The 18,313-nt window shown below is 34.7% G+C and overlaps 1 protein-coding gene across 1 annotated transcript in view; it reads left to right on the forward strand.

Annotated features, from left to right (window-relative positions):
* The window catches only part of LOC136864181 (atrial natriuretic peptide receptor 1), a 2,019,422-nt gene extending 2,001,568 nt beyond the window's left edge, over positions 1-17,854 (forward strand). The window contains exons 16-21 of the mRNA XM_068226191.1: positions 130-253; positions 1,050-1,118; positions 1,372-1,546; positions 3,778-3,876; positions 9,757-9,848; positions 14,539-17,854. Of these exons, the coding sequence (XP_068082292.1) occupies positions 130-253; positions 1,050-1,118; positions 1,372-1,546; positions 3,778-3,876; positions 9,757-9,848; positions 14,539-14,928 (949 nt within the window). The 3' untranslated portion in view covers positions 14,929-17,854. The remainder of the gene's footprint in view (positions 1-129; positions 254-1,049; positions 1,119-1,371; positions 1,547-3,777; positions 3,877-9,756; positions 9,849-14,538) is intronic.
* Positions 17,855-18,313: the final 459 nt, after the last annotated feature.

Genomic DNA, 18,313 nt, shown 5'->3' on the forward strand with positions numbered 1-18,313 from the left:
ATGACAGAAAGGATTAAAGAAATAATAATTCTGAGTTATTTAGATGGTTATTATTGACTATTTTAACAATTATTGTTTTGGTTGGTTTACGATGCCATTCAACAGTGAAGTGCTTCTCATTCTTTTCAGGTCAGTTGCAAGTCAGCTAATTTTAGGCCAGTCAGTGATCGCTGAGACATACGATAATGTTACCATCTACTTCAGTGACATAGTTGGATTCACGTCGCTCTCTGCGCAGAGTACACCACTACAGGTAATTTCACTCATGCCGTGCTTTCTCTTAGATATAGATCTATATCCCAAGAAAGACACAACGTCCCCAAAAAAATATAAAGTCCTTCTAGCTGCAAACGTACCTACAGTCTTGCGTTCTTCAGTTAAAACACATTATTACTTTTATGGTTATTATTTTTATTTTTATTATTATTTACTCTTATTTTGAAATCTCAAGGAAACATTGTGTAATCTCATCATTTCTCTTCAAGTACTGATCGGTAGCTGCACTTGACTTGAAATTTCACGATATGAATAATATCAGTGATTTTGTCAAATTGATCTTACCCCCAAAGATTTAAAAATTTACTCTTAAAATTGATCTGGATAGACCTTTACTGACTGAAATGTCATTCTTTTTACACCTGTTTATTTTTAAAAACGTAAGCCTATATAATTTGAAAATATCACTTCATTTTGATCATTAATATATCTCTGATAAATCGTTAACAATATTATTTCCATTGAAGAGTGAGAAGAACAGAAAATAATGATTCACGGTATTCCACACTTTCTAAGGAAATACAAGTCCCGGTTACGGTACAGACACTACTACAATATTCTCAACAACATGAAACATTAGATACGCTCAAATAGATACGGGTGACAATAAATCAATTTAGAAATTCATAGGCTACACACAACCCGCACGTTAATCTATTAAAGACATCATTATTCCATTCTTCCATCACTTCATCAATCCATTCATCTATCCACAATTCGGTCATCCAACTAGGCATTAATTAAATTAAACAAGATATTCATCTTTGTTTCAGGTTGTGGACCTTCTAAATGATTTATATTCCTGCTTTGATTCTATCATTGGGCATTTTGATGTCTATAAGGTATGTTTATCTCACAATTTTCATGTCAAGCGTTCAGTTTCTTCATAATTATAGGAATGCAAATATTTTTTTCTGTGAAATTAAATGGGTGATATATTGGCAGTGCATTAGAGGTATCGTAGGTCCGTTTTTGCTCGATATTCTGCATGTAGGATGTAGTATTAAGTGTAAAGAATACGTCAATTTCCCCAAGAGTTTAAATTTTATATTATTAGATTTAGATCTTGTTAAATAATAGAGAGAAATATTACAGGTTGAGACAATTGGTGACGCCTACATGGTGGTGTCAGGACTTCCTATGCGAAACGGAAATCTCCATGCCCGTGAAGTAGCAAGAATGGCTTTGGAATTACTTAATGCTGTACGTGGGTTCACCATCCGTCATCGCCCGTCTGACCAACTCAAGCTTAGGATCGGTATTCATACTGGTATGTAAATGATATATATGTGAATTGTCTTTGAAGTTCTGGTGTCCTTTGCCTGTGGTGAAAATCTACTTCACCTTTTGGAGTTAATTCGGTGCTCATCACCGCGTTGTGAGCACAACACAAAACCTATTCTTAATTTTATTTGCTCCAAAGGTAAACTTACTAGCTCTTGAACATTAACAACGGTTCTCTATTAAATGCCTAATTCCCTCATTTTCATTTTGTGAATTCTTTGGAAGTTTTCAGTATTGTTACTCCTTCCATAGAGTCTAGTAAGGTAATAAAATTACCCGTATCCTCGTTTCAACTTTTAAAGTAACAACTCCAACAGTTATTCAGTAATGTTTGAGTGCTTTGAAGAAATCCTGTAACTGTAATTAATTTAAATAATATGTTGCTGAATAGTCTTCTGCCTCAGGAATTTAGCTATGTGAGGCATGACTCTAATACTATTCTGCGAGACCTTCAAGACATTCCCGTGCCCCTTCCTTTCTCCGTCATATGAATTACAAATCTAAGATAATTTACTAGCCGAGAACAATCATTTCCCCAGGCAGTTAGTCATAATCTATTGCTGGTTACTGGCTTCTCAATAAAAATAACCATATCGACGGCTTACTTCTAAAACCCCGTATGTCCCAGTGCTCTACCTTTCTATTATATTGCTTTCTTAAATCAATGAAATCTGTCTTGCAGAGTTTAAAATTGGTCAGTCTCCTCCGTGGTCGAAGTGTTACATATACTACCACTGACATCACCCATAATGTTCAAAACACAAACGAATACAAATTATATTTCTCTCAATGATAATTAACTGCTCACATATCAAACGAAATTTCCTTTAATTGTTTATTGATCCTGATAAGAAATGAAAGAAAATTGAAATACTGTATTTTATTGGATATTGTTAAGTTAATTCGGGGCATCAGAACACTCTGTCCAGCTTTACCTTAGGTTATTTCAGGTATTTCTAAATCTAAACAATTTTAGTACATGCTTCTTAGAATTACGCATTAATCTGGTTTCGTTTAGGAATCGTTGGAAAACGTTCCGATTTTTAAGGAGCATAACTATGGTTCCAAATTTTAGAATAAGGATGTATGGAGGCAAACAATTAATTTCAAGGATTCTGTAGGAAATTGAAGCACCTAACTTTCATCTTCAGTATTAGCTTCTTGACGCTAGTGTATGGTTTTGAGTTAACGTGTAGCCTATAAGCCCAATGACTTTCAAGTTAATTAAGAATAACAACTTTCGAGAAAGTGATATTGTTCGCGAAAGTGAAGTGAATGTCCGCAAGTAAATTAATTAGCAGTTAATTTCTTTAATTTTCATATCGTATTTCTTTGCGGTCTACTTTCTGCCTAGACATGAGTCTAAGGTTGATAAGTCGTAATATGCTGATAGGCAAAAACATTATTTCCACATGGAAATAAAATTTAACTTCGATAAATCCAGTCAAACTGGGCTTATAACATTTCTGGACGAATCATTTTCACCATGATAAGAAAAAGGAGCTCTTCCAATAAAATGTACGGAATATATTTTTCAATTTATTCCATATTCGCAACTGTAATGTTCACAGAATTATAGTAGTGCTACATGTAAAGATGTAAAATCCGTTCAAGTTGATACTCCTGTAGTGTTGTAAAGAAGGAAATAAGACTTTTGTGATATATTTTTCTCCAAATATTCCAGTAAAGAGTGTTGCAATTAACACTATCTCTCTTTAAATACTACGCTACATTACACAAAAGGTAGAGAACTGCAATTTGATTTGTCGGACATAATAATTTGCATTGATGAATACGACACGGCGTGAAGTGTAAGAGTCTGATCAACTCCGTTAATAATTCATGCTCCACAGAAAATTGTGTTTACTGGTATGCATATAAAATTGTGAATAAAGCAAGAAGGGAACATGAGGATTACAATAATCAATATATAAAATTGTATGTATGTGATTTCACATTGTAAATATTTCAAATTCATTAATTAAGCACTACAAAATGAACGGGGGTATAATGTTTACAATTTGTCAATTATTTATAACAACATTTACAAGAATGAAATATAACTTAGTTTATTGGGTACTGTCGTATTCAGAATCGCGGAGGGAACAGTCACATAAGAATTGTATGTTTGGAACATATCAGTGCAAACCTTTTCTCAGTTGTGTAAACATATTTATTTGCATTCATCATTGAATTCCATTGGCACTTTGCTTTCAGGACCATGTGTGGCCGGAGTTGTGGGTCATAAAATGCCACGCTATTGTCTCTTCGGGGACACAGTTAACACCGCTTCACGAATGGAATCAAATGGATTACGTAAGTAAATAATCCGTCCATACTGATTCAGGCTATTATAACCTCTTTTGTAAATGTTTTGTGGTTGTCCCACCACTATGACACACAATTACGTTAATCTGGTGAGTCACATTTTACTACTCTTATATACGAAATTGCAATTTCTTGCATATTAATACACACATATTTACCATACTACTACACACATAAAATATATTCGCTTAATTAACTTACTTTAAATATGTTGAGCGCCTGGCACTACAGCGGGTGATGAAGTCGTAGAGCATGACTCTTATTACTACTCTCAAAGTGTGGTGTGATAAACTCACGCCCTTGGCAATGTACTGGCATATGGATTAGGAAAAATATATCGTGGTCGCATTTTAATTGGAAATTGCACAAGTATTAACTACTATTATTTGAAAAAATGAACTCATGTATGTAGTTTAAACAAAATTAATCTACATTACTGTAATTAACACAAAATTATATCCTGTGAGATTTGTTGTTACAATTAATGAAAACATAATGCACATCAAGAAGATGTTGGTTTTGTCGGGAATTATATGTTAACTGTGCTTAATACTCTCTTCCTTTTGTTATGTATGCATAACGTGTTTGCTGCTGGAAGTACTTTATCTCTGCTACCGATGTGGTCCTGGATTCGGTATCCTGTGAAAACCTTGTCGGGGTTCGTGGCTGCTGCTCTGGATATGTCCTGTTTTTCTTTGCATATTAATACACACATACTTACCATAGTTCTATACACAAAATATATTCGCTTGATTAACATACTTTAAATATCTTGAGCGCCTGGCACTATTGCGGGTGATGAAGTCGTCTTATTACTACTCTCAAAGTGTGGTGTGATAAACTCACGCCCTTGGCAACATACTGGAATCTATTTCCCTATTTCCCCATTTTGAGTTTAATGGCCCCTATCTGGTCGAGTTCACTCATATTAATTGTCTGAATGGAAGACATTACTGAAAAATCTGTGATATTCAGGCCTAGTAAATAAGCTGATTTCACACATCCTGGCGGCTTAAACAGATACTGTTGATATACATACAACATTTCCACAGTTCGCGAATTGTATAATTGAATTATCATAATCGGAAGTAATATAGCGACCGTGGATTGAATATAACTAAAAATTTACACCGTTAATGAATATAACTCTTCAGAAAGTTGAACGTAGTCCATGGTGACTATACTGAAACGCTATGAAGTCATACGATATAATACAAAAAGCAGATCGATATATCAATAGACAGATAGCTACCAAGGTAGATAATTACTCAGATACATAGATACTTGTTGATATCACGATCACCAGAAATATTGAACGACTGAAGACCCAGGGAAGCCTGACATCGGCTTAAATAAATTTTGTCATACCACATGTACCCCCTGTACCCGGCTATTCCTTCCACACAGATTGCCGGTTGCTAGCTAATTCCTGAAGTGGATTCTCAACCACGTGGCCACGCGCTTTTCAAAAATTTAGCCACGAGGCTTGTGGCGTTACCACACGTAGGAAACGGTAGGAGATCCTACGCCAGCGGGAACTTCCTCTTGCCTGACGCAATAACTGTTAAACTTAGATTCTTCGCATAACGCCTTGCCAGCTCGTATACTCCTTCAGTTATAAATTGAAATATTAGTGTATATTAAATTCAACAAATCCCATTTATTTATTTATTTATTTATTTATTTATTTATTTATTTATTTATTTATTTATTTATTTATTTATTTATTTATTTATTTATTTATTTATGTAGGAGTATAATAATTACAGATTGCCCCGTGGTATACGGGTAGCGTGCCTGCCTCTTATCCGTAGACCACGGGTTCATTTCTCGGCCAGGTCAGGGATTTTTACCTGGACCTGTGGGCTGGTTCGAGGTCCTCTCAGCCTACATAATTAGAATTGAGGAGCTATCTGACGGTGAGATAGCGGCCCCGATCTAGAAAGCCAAGAATAACGGTCGTGAGGATTCGTCGTGCTGACCACACTACACCTCGCACTCTGCAGGCCTTCAGGCTGAGAAACGATCACTTGGTAGGTTAAGGCCCTTCAAGGGCTGTAGCGCCATGTGGTTAGTTTGGTTAGTTATGATGATTACCAAAGTAATTCCCTTAGTTTATTTATTAAATACGTAGAATGTGATGCGTGATACATAATTCATTGTGATACCTAATTATTATTATTATTATTATTATTATTATTATTATTATTATTATTATTATTATTATTATTATTGTTATTATTAATGTCAAGGAAAGTCTGCAACCAAGTTGTGCCTTAGCACCACAGAAATATTTCAGGTCTTTTTGTATAAGTGAAGGAGAATAACCTGTAAAATGCGCAGTAAGTACTCTGTAGAGTTGTCCAAACTTCAAAATTTGTCAGCATCCACGTGGAGGTCACATGACTTTGTTAAAATTACGTGAAAGTATCATGAAGACATATAATGGGCCAGGGCTTGGGTAAGATTCTTTTCATTCCAAATCTCATTCTGATTGCGAATCTCTCGCTACAGTTGACAAAATTCGTAAGTGATACGTCAGTGGAGTATATAGTGATACGAAGGTCAGCCTGTGACTTACAACGATCTTCTTGACCCAAGTCGTACGGTTCACAATTTGGCTATTATTTCATTTACTTATTTCAATATCAATTTGAGCACGGTGTTGTTCTTTGAACAATTGTTTCTCTTCCAAAAGGAATTGCCTAGCTTAATAGACGCTATGGGCGTAATACCTTAATAAATTACCGCTGATCTCCATTTAGGACAGTCGCCCAGATGACAGATTTCACATCAACCATTTACCTGGACGTTTCTTAAATAACTTGAAATTATTTGGAAATTCATCAAATGTCTCCATTGGTAAATAGTTCCAATTGCTAACTCCTCTTCTTATAAACTAAAATCTACCTTGACTCGAATTCCCTGAGAACAGAACCAAACACAAATAACTTTCAGTGCAGAGTAATAACCATTTGAACTTGAAGAGATTCTCTCACTGCCTATGACGGGATAGGGCATATAATATCAAGAGGTCCATGAATGAATTACTTGCTTCCTCGTACAGAAATACCGCATGTATTTCAGGACCCTCCCCACTGTACGATGGATAGTAAACCAAATTCCCATGAATGAGTATAATGACATGCCAAACGAGGTCTATAAGAAATCACTTTCTGTAAAACACTTGTGACGGAAAGATGGAAAAAAGCGCCAAATAACAAGAAAAAGAGCACATCTACTTCACTGAGTATTTAATCTTTCATATTATCATGTTTCATACGTTATTTAATTTATTTATTTATTTATTATTTATTATTATTTATTAATTTAATTAATTTAATAATTTTTGAAATTTAATTAATTTAATTTCATTTCATTTACTTACGTGTGATAGTCCCAGGAAACCGGAATGTAAGGTCACTTTCTCAACGAAGTATTCCATTGCACATTCATATTGGGTCACCGGAATACCGATCAATTTCATAAGGTACTCCTCCACTACCTCGAAACAAAATGAATTATAACTTCTTAGAAAGACATTGAAATGCTGAAAATTATTACTGTATCTATAGTAAATTAATTAATTACTAAGATTTAAGATATTCACTTGCCGTAAGCGACCTGTACACTCAAACATGTTTCCAAGCCCCCAAATTTAAACGTACAACGAGGGAAAATAAGTGCAGTCAGTCGTGAAATAGAACAGTGAGAACTATTTTATTATGCACTGTAATCCTTAAAAATCCAAGATTTCCAAGTTGAAGTTTCATTTACAAAACTAATCTCGTATCGTTTCAAACTCGTGTTTAAATTTTCATTCATTTCTTTGAAATACAAAATGTTAAATTGAACTTTTTCCTCCAAAATTTGTTGTGAAGCAAATGAATTTTACTAAGAAGGGAGTGAATATTTTGTTAAATTTATTTTTGAGTCATATTGATATACTGCGGTGTGTAGTAGTCAGCTGTGTGATCATCTAACATGATTTCGAAGTGATTGCCATGGGATGCTAACTGAGAAAATATAATTAATATATAATATAATTAATCTCTCTCTCTCTCTTCCCTTGGCTTTCTTGTCAATTTGTCTCTGAACCTCAGATGAATATTTCCTTTAATTTTGCAAATTCACATACTGAGCAACTACATGATGTGGGTACAAACAATGTAACCCGTGTCCTGAATACAATAGCACTACGATAATGGAAAGGTAGAATAGGACTGGTGAAGTGAGGGTGAGTATACAGCACGTTTTCTAAATTAAGGTCTGATATTACAAAGGTGATACGGAAGACCTCCACCAGATCATTTCGCAGCAATATTAAAAGTGTGATCCCAGCTAATCTGCACAAATGGGACCAAGAATATATGAAATAAAGGTGAATGTAAATTTAATATGAGCACTGATATTTAAAGTTCACCTTATGTGTACCGAATATTAAAATGGCATCTTGTAAATGGCGTAAATTTAACTTACCTTCCAATCTAAAGCAAGAACATTAGTTTCGTATTCCTCATACGGTGCTGTTCATTTATAAGTGGTAGTGAAATGAAATCGAGCCACCTACCAAATAATATAGTAGGATATTTCGTACCTCAGAAATAATCACCAGAACCGTCAGGACATTTATCCCACTGGGTGACGGTCAAACCCATTCTTTAAAAGGCAGGTGGCCTGTTGATTGAACCACATCTGTACACACTAGCACATGTCGAAGCAAACCGATGTCCACGAATGTCTGTTTTAAGCTCCCCAAATAAACAATTCACAGAAGGAGAAATCTGGGATGTAGAGAGTTTGTTAAAGAGGTTGCCATCCAAGTTACTTAAGCGTATTCCTCACAGAGTTGGTAATTTTGGAGGCAGGCGTTGTCAAGAAAATTCATATTGCCATTAGGTAGCACCCCCACGGACATTTCGACTTAATGGTTTGCTTCTAATTCTTCGATGTGCCCTCAACGCACGGTGCATTTACTGTGGTCCCATGCTCGAGATGGAAAAGGGCATACAAAACATCAGTTTGCATTGGACGACGACGTCTGTGATTGGGTACAGATGCGGCTCTGTTGAAAGCCAACCAGTATTTCCAAGAATGCGATTGACTGTCTCATCACCCAATATTAACAGTTGTGGTGATTATACTACAGGTCCCAGGGCTATATATTAATTTGCTGACAACACTATGAATGGATATCATAATAACAACACCACAATCTGAAACACCTGCGGATTATTTCTCCTGTCCACTTCAATGTTTTGAGTTTACTTATAGACCAATGTAAATCCTCTTCGGATGTGGTAATTTCGTATGGAGTACGCTTAGAAAATTGGCAACTATAGTACAAGACAAACTATAGTACCAACAACGTCTTAACACGTCGGAAAAATTAACGTGACGTTCAACATTCAAACAGGAAGTATCAAGAAGGCACTAAATAAACATTCTATTTTGTAAAATCATCTGTTATATTGCTGAAAAATGGGATGCAGAGTCAGTGTTTTTGAAAAACAGACTTATTTGTTAAAGTGGTAATCGTCGTCTAACATAAAATATTTTCGATCACAATAACAGATTTGATACGAGGATGGGAGAGATTGCCCCCGTTCCTTACTTCAGATGATGATTACTTCCATTATTACCATCAAAAATGAAATGCTTCCTCTGAAAGGAAGACCATTTGTAGGAAGCATGGTAGTAACGATGTGCAGCCACACATTCACAGTTGTTATACTGGTGTATGTAATAGCATGAAATACCGAAAATAATGAATGTATCTTGTTTGTAACAAAAAAGTAACTTACCTCATTTTTCACCAATAAGAGTAAGGTATTAACTGTATTACGTGTTCCTATTTCTCCTTTACAGCTCTGAAAATTCACCTCAGTACGAGCACAAAAACAGTACTGGACACGTTCGGATCGTTTGAACTTGAGCTGCGAGGAGAAGTAGAAATGAAGGTAAGGATATAATGTTTAGTCATCATATCGTCGCGTGAAAGGTAAAAGGTTGTATTCCACAAAGCTCTTCCTATCAATTATTCTCCTTAAGACTGGTCACGCCTCCCAGCCACATATGGATATGCAGTCCATCAGAACAATGTCCGTTGTGTTCGTTTTCCTATGTCGACGATTAAACGAAAATGAACCTTACATGCATTGTACACTAGGAGTGCGTAAATACGTAATGCAAACGTACATTCCTACAGTACGGTACTGTAAGGTTCATTTTCCTTTACACATGGGCATAGGAAAATGAACACAACGGACGTTGTTCTGATGGACTGCATATCCATACGTGGCTGGGAGGCGTGACCAGTCTTAAGGAGAATAATTGATAGGAAGAGTTTTGTGGAATACAACCTTTTACCTTTCCAGCGACGAAAATAAGATATGAATATTCAAAAATACTTCATTGTTACTTGTTATAATTCAATTGAATAAATTATCGTACGTTCATAGTATAACAAATCGTTTTCAATACTGTTGACTACCTTCCTTTTCATTTCATTTGGATGATTTAGTTTGAGTATTAGCTCGCAGCTACAGGTAGGAAGAAAATTCAAAGCAATTAATATGTTTTAATTGCAATATGAAGGTCCGGTAGCCTACGTCAGACTTCCTTAGAACGTAATAAGAAATATGAAATAAATTATGTGCAACAAATTTAGACTATATATTCAATGTGAGGAAATACGAACGTCAAATATTAATATTTATGGGAGAAATGAAAAATTCCCTTCTCACTGAAGGAGAACAGGCTACTGCTTTATACAGCTCCAGTGTATTTAGGCCAACCTCAATGAAGATGAATTGACCAGCGCAAATTATATTTCCTGAAATTAATTCTGGGGTATTACTTTATACACTGCAAAAACTGCCTTAATCGAACCAGCAAGATTGCTAAGTGAGTTACGTTCAAGAAAACTTCACGGTCTTCTACGAGCTTGTTGGGGATTTTCAGTTTATAATAAATGTAAAATACTTTCATCGGCCTGTCCATACATAACCTACCATACATTACAGGGAAAAGTGTTTGCAATTCTACATATATGAACGGGCAATTCCTGTAGCATTCACTTAGATTACGTTTCAAATTAGACGTACAATTCATCCACTCTTGATAACAAGGATACAAAGGTAGAAGACCCACTGAACTACACGTGGCCTTTACGTTAGCTGCAAATAGTAAGTAAATATAATTTGGCACTCAAATTCTGAAACTTCGATTCTGGTTTGCAACGACAAATTAACGTTTACATTTTCTTTACAGCCATAGTAATAAAACAAAGAAACAAATTTAGGTTTTGGTCCACCCAATCAATACACATCACTTTACAAGTGAAAAACTATTTAATTAAAAATATATTAAATAGTTAAATAGCTAATTAAATAGTTTTTCAGCTGTAAAGTGATGTGTATTAATTTGGTGGTCCAAAAACTAACATTGTTTCTTTGTTTTAACTGTATTAATACGGATCTATACGATGAAGTTCGTAAATTGTACCAGCCATAGTAATGCCACCATAGCATGTATCAGTGAGTTATGGTAGTTACAATCAGTTCGTAAATTTCAAATCGTACAACAATAACAGCTTAAATTAAGTAGTCTAAATATTCAAGTCATTATGTAGTGATCACTTGCAACATTTCCTCGGAATCACTTAACCTAGAAATGTATATGGTTCGTTTCCTTATGTACAGTAATATTAGAATCTAACTAATAAATTATACAGAATACCGTTAATACAAATCAAACACAGTCGCGTAAATTATTGAACATTTATCTCAGTTCTTATCCGAGATCACTGTATTTTTATTACGCAATATGGGTGTCACAGTACTAACTTAAAATTTATTCCTCCAGTTTCAACGTACAGTTGATATCGTCACCTCATTGAATCAGTCTGACATTCCTATATCGTAAGTGTACATTTTACTGTTTCCATTGTCACTAACTCTGCGCAAGAGGATTGTATAAGCTTTTTACACTATTTTCGAGGAATAGTGACTTTAACTGACCCACAAATAGAAATCCAAGTTATATACAACGTAAATCAGGGGAAATCATTAACCATTCTACGACACCATTATCAAAGATTTTTCAACCATTTTAGTTATTCTGATGAAGGCGCACTCCTAATCTGAAGTTTGCCTAAGTCATTTGCAGCACATTGTTTTCTACCCCTATAATTTGGCTCATATAAGAATAAATCTAGTAGCATAGAGGTAAATCGAGCTAGAGGAATCGAAGCATAGTACCCGCTATTTTACATTGTAAGACACATTATTTCCAGCATTCTGCGTTTGTGATATTGATCCAAGGTCATTCCACATAGTGGCCTTCAAAAATTTCACACTAATACAACTCGAGAACGATTTTAAGTTGTATTTCTCTATCTTGGGTAGCCATATCCCTCATAAGGCGTTTCTATATACTGGGTCATCATATCTATAACAGAACAGTTGGATTATTTTTGAAACACCCTGTACGTTTAACTGTTTCAAAGCAACCTATTTCTTTTGAACGATGAATTAGGAAATTAAGGCATAGTCAGTGGGTTTTTTATTACATGAGACATTTTACATCCTGTCAAATGGATTTCTGTGAGAAATTTCATGGGATCAATGTAAATTTATTTAAGGCTTGAAACATCGTCCCTTTTCATTAGGATATCAGAATCTGTTTATAAAGACTTACTTTTATTTCAAAACAAAGAGATCCAGTGAGGAATTTTTCATAGGTGACCAGAAATTATCAGTTCAATAGTTAGTGAATATTTTTCATTCCCGAATGTGACGTAAATGCATGAAATGTAACATTCATAGTAAAGTCCATCACTTAGTTTCTTGTGACAACGATTAAATGTGTGTAATTCTGGTAGATATCAGGAAAACACTGTGTTTTATTTCATAGCATTATCACCAATCGTGGAAGTAACTGGAGACGATTAAATGATTGAGCTGAGAATACAACATTTTCGTTACTCAATAACAAATTTGTCATACAGTTTCACAGGTAGAACGAGATATTATTAAATAATTTACTCAATGTTCTGTTTAATTTAACTTCGGCAGTTTATCGTCACTACAAAGCATTTAAATTGTAACTGTAGTTCGAAAGGTAAAATTGTACAAGAATGTACACGCACCTTTATCCTTATTGGCTCATATTTCAAAGAACAACTTATTTTGTACATGCAATTAGTTCATTATCGGATACAATTTTAATTTATCATCTTGAATATAATATATCGTCGGCTTACTTGTAAAACCTAGTACGTTACAATGTTCTACCTACCCTTTATATTCATTAAATCTGGTCACGCCTCCCAGCCATATATTTATATGCAATCCATCAGAACCGTTTTTATAGTGTTCATTTTCCTGTGCAAAAGTGTAAAGGAAAATGGAACTTACCGTACACTATTGTAGGGATGTTGTTTTCTTGGCGAACTTTGGCACTCCTACCGTTTAACGTATTTAAGGTTCGTTTTCATTTACACATAACCATAGTGAAATTAACACAACGAAAATAGTTATGATGGACTTTACATCCATATGTGGCTGGGAGGTGTGACCTGTCTTAACGAAGAAAATGGATATGATGTGCATTGGGAGATACGAGGTTTTAAAAGTAAGCCATCGATATGCAGATATATTTAGTAGTATACTGTATCCTACTCTTCTGCCGACAGTGTGTATATCTATTCAAGGTTAGACTTATACAGTTGGGTCAGAAGAAACGGGAGCCGGCTATATCCGCATTAGAGGGACGTTCAGGCTCATAAATAATTTGAAAGAAATAATTCGAAATGTCGCACCGTCGTCATTTTATCAGCTTCTGAAGTTAGCCAATCAGACCACTTCGAGGAACGAATTCAAGTGGGCTTTGCGAGGCGGTGTTTTGCTAAACCTGCACGTGGCTGAAGACCGGTATGAGGGTACCATCCAAAGAATAAATCATCGCCAGGGGAGGGGTTTGAATACAGATCTCCGAGCTGAAAAGATCGCGCCCAAGTAAGTACTCTACAATGACACTGGTTGAAACCCTCGGTGCGTTTGTGTTTGATACTGATTTCTCGGAATGGCCTTCAAGTCCTTCTTAAGTCACATTCAGATTTCGCACCACCACCCTGCAAAGCCCATTTGAATTCGCACACGAAGCGATCTGATTGGCTAACTTCAGCAGCTGATAAAATTACAACGAAGAGAGAGATCGAATTAATTCTTCCAAAATATTCATAAGCATGACCAACTTTCTAATGCCTCTTCACGTTGTTTCCGACCACTCTTTATTTAGGTAACGGATTTTTAGGTACTAATATGTTAGAATGCCAACATATTTAAGTAATTCGCAAGTATCATCTAGCCCACATTACAGTTATGTAGGCGAGTTACATAAATTTTAGGGGTTCAGATACTCTATATCCCTAATACTTCAGCAACTCTCACTGTAAAAACATTTTGCAGGTTAGATGTTCCTTGCAACTAGCTTAAGAACGTTTTCATTGTAACCTACTAGTGCGTAAAATCCTTTCCCTAATTGCATACTCCATTGCTGAGCGAAACAAATACAGTATTAAAAAACGTGTCCAATTTTATACAGTTATATTTTACTAATAATTGTGTTTCTCTTCCAAATATCCAGGGAAAAGGAAAGATGACCACTTACTGGCTACTGGGAGAGAAGAATACGTCTACTAACAGCGCAGTTACCACTTCAGCTAGTAACATCAAAACAAGTAATCCAGCTTTGTCTACAACATCAGCAGCAACTGTCACCCAGGTGGTAGTCACCCCATCAAATTCCACAACAGTTGCAACTTCTTCGGCAAGTAGTGTAACGTCCAACAACGCTGGAAAGACTAATAGCATTCCAACTTCTAGCTCTGGAGCCTCACCAAGGAACAGCAACGCAACACTAGTTTCAAATAATAAGACCAGCAGCACGGTATCTGTTTCGAATAGAAACAACAACGTGCCATCCAGCGTCACGACGCCTCTGCTCTCAGCCGCTAGCAGAGACTCAAATGTTTAACATGTATATCATATTTACAACCAGGCTGAAATAAGAAAATGATTCACATTGACAGTATTAACGTTTGATGAATGTAAGCAGTATTCTCAACCAAATGGAGTAATAAAAAAGAGTTTCTGTAGGCCGTTTCAAGCGACCGATATCCTAGTGTATGCTAATATTCGAAAGAATACCAGCAGTGTCGTTCTAGAATAAAAATATTATACGACATCACTGAACGGAGTTCCCAGTCAGTACATGAAGGCACATAATGAAAACTGAAAGAAGGATCGTAAGTTTATATCAGTCATAAAATTTCCCCCAATTGTTTTAATTCGAGAACTGTAGAGTAACCATCGGTCTGTACAACAGTTTTCAGTGAAGTATTAAGTTTAGCACTTATTAATTAAAGCTAGCAAAATGAACAGAAAAATGAGATTTCAAATAATTACTTCACAATGAGTCTATAATATCTGATTTAAACATTTATTTTTCAGAACGAAAGTAAGAAAATTATATTCCTTTCTTTACAGTGTAAAATCTAGCGAAACACAGAATTACAAATGAACTACATGAACACTGCCTACACTGAAAACATAGCAACTATCTTTGGTGTTCGATGGGATTAAATAGAGCAGATTTTAATGCTGAGATGAGTGAGTTAGGTACCTGATTTTCATGACCAGAACTCAAAACTGGAAACTTCAGCCATTTTATTCAGTGCACAGATCTACTCATTGATGAGCTATATCTCTATTCAGGGTCACTCAAGCCACCCAGGCCCACTTTTTTGTTTTGGCCGGGGTTTTAAGACCGGGTGCCCTTCCTGACGCCATGTGATTTTTCATGTGAAAAATTGAACCGAGGATATTCAGGGATTCAATATAGCCACTATGTTAATTACACCCCACTGTTTTGCCTATACGTTTATGAGTTTAAAATTTTTAAGAACTCTGTCTCCTCTTACGACAAAATTATATTTCTAGTTAAGGATATATCCATATTTAATGCATTTATAGATGTAAACTGTATCATAGCACAACACTTCCTTTTCAAAAAATGAATGCCAATTTTCTATAAAATATTCTCCCAATACTTCTCTTTCATGTCGAACTATTATTTCATACTGTTTGTTTATACATTCATTTACTGATTAATTTCTTACATAGCTGTCACTTAACAGGCATTATTAATTTATCTTTATTTATCTTCAAAAAGCAAGCTAATTTACATATGAGTACATATATTAATCAAATATAAGTAAATATTGTGTTCTACAGTTTAATGAGCAATTAATTTTTGGTATGAGGTGCAATGAATCTGTATCAGAGTTTTCAAGTTGGTGAAATAAGTATTTTCAAACTTCTCCGTCTCTTCAGCAATAATCCTGTTAATGAAAAATTTGTAATACGAGTGATTATAAATAATAACTTTAGGAAAAATATGAATAAAGCGATAATAAATTACTTTATATAATTTCGCTCGAAACAGTTACATTATTAGAATGTGCGTGCACTAAATCCTGCAGAGGATATCTCAACGTGGAGGATAATTATTCAACATCCACTCAGTATTCACAGAGATTATTCGGACGCTTGCAACGGTCTGTTTGTAGATGGTCGTTCTCATACCCATACTATGTATATCCAAACTTTACTACCGCTGGCTTTGAACTGAGAAAATCTTTAAGAAAACTCGTACACACTATTTGTATATTAATGTGAATGGATAGTGTAAAATGACCTATTTGTAAACTATATCTTCATGAAATAAGTTCAGAATTATGCGAGATGGAAGCTGCTCCCAGAGCACAGAAAGAGTAACACTTTAATGGTCGTAGTTGTAGACAGCAGAATTATACGGCCTTGTTCGAGGAAAATCATTTTGTTTAGAAAATTATTTCATGACTCTAATGTGATGTCTTTCGTGGCATTTGTGTACATGCATATACCAAATGTGAAGTATTTATCTCTAATCATGGAATGTTATTCGTTCATTGTATGTATTGAAATGTTTACAGAAATATTCATATGCATGAAAGTCGTCATATATTGAAAAGCATGTCTGTTCATAAAAAATGTATAACTTCGTTTCATGTCATTTCGGTATAATGAAACATATGTCATGACTGTTTAAAGAAATTTAAAACTATATGTAAAACTGTCTATGTTCTTGATATCGTTAAAAGAATCTGGCTGTCTACAAAAAAGACATAGTATTACTTGTGGTAATAACCTGGTCCTTAGTTCTAATTTATTTTGAATTGACTGCTTTCGCAGTAAAAATATATTCACGTAGTTTAATATGAAAAACTGAAAAGAAAGACGTGAAATACTCCTGACAAAATTAGAGTGTATTTAACTGAAAAATGATTGGTGTGAAGGAATAGAATATATTTTAAAAATAGCGTTCTCCTGTGATAACGAATCATCTCTGGAATATTTACTTCTTGTGACCACACTGACTTACTTGTTTACACATTTTAAGCGAGTAATATGTACATTTAAGGGTACTTAAAGCGTATTATCTGCAGTAGATAATGCAATTCAAATTCAAATCGTGAGATGTAGGATTTCTAAGAATAAATTAGTGGAACATTGTTAGAAATATATCAAACTAAATATAAAGATAAATTTATTTTTGGAAAGAAGAGAGTTTGCCAAATATTATAAATAAAGTTTATAGAAAATATGGCGAATTATTAGTACATTTCATGAGGAAATTTATTTTAATCATTTGAATCCACTAAAGTACATGAGAAATCTTTAAGTAGCAAAGAGAGCTATATTACCTATGAAGAAATATATGTTTGGTATATAAATGATTAAAGGCGTATTTTAAATGCTGATATTTTTCAAATGTGTTGTTTTGTGTTTGAGCATAATTCTGTTTCTTCTGTTACCACTGGACTGTAATAACGTTTTACCAACATTATTTTAATTGTCAACTGTGAAATAAACAAATATCTTCTTCGAATTTACCACTTCATTTCAATTGCCACACGTTGGGGTCCCAAACATAAAACTCCTCTAATCATATCAAAACATTGAAACTAAACCCACATAAAAATGAAAATCACTTCATTAGTGTAATTATAATAAATTACAACTTATTTTGAAATTAATATCTAAACCTTCGGGAGGAACACATCAGGTAAGTTACTTAAATGTGCCCACTTGTGGAGAATATTGGGATTTATATCCCTAACAAAAATGAGTGCCGTTTTTTCAGCATAACAAATTTAATAAAACCGATTCCAGTTCAACCATGAACAAACTTACTAGAAGTACCAAAGATCGAAAGAAACCGAAAAAGTTTTCCAATTTGATTCCATTTTCCGAATATATGAACGGTTTCGGACATAATAGTCGATGTTTCGCCTGTTTCCTTCAACTAATAAATTTAT

Source organism: Anabrus simplex, chromosome 2 (genome assembly GCF_040414725.1).
Source record: "Anabrus simplex isolate iqAnaSimp1 chromosome 2, ASM4041472v1, whole genome shotgun sequence".
Lineage (NCBI taxonomy): Eukaryota > Metazoa > Arthropoda > Insecta > Orthoptera > Tettigoniidae > Anabrus > Anabrus simplex.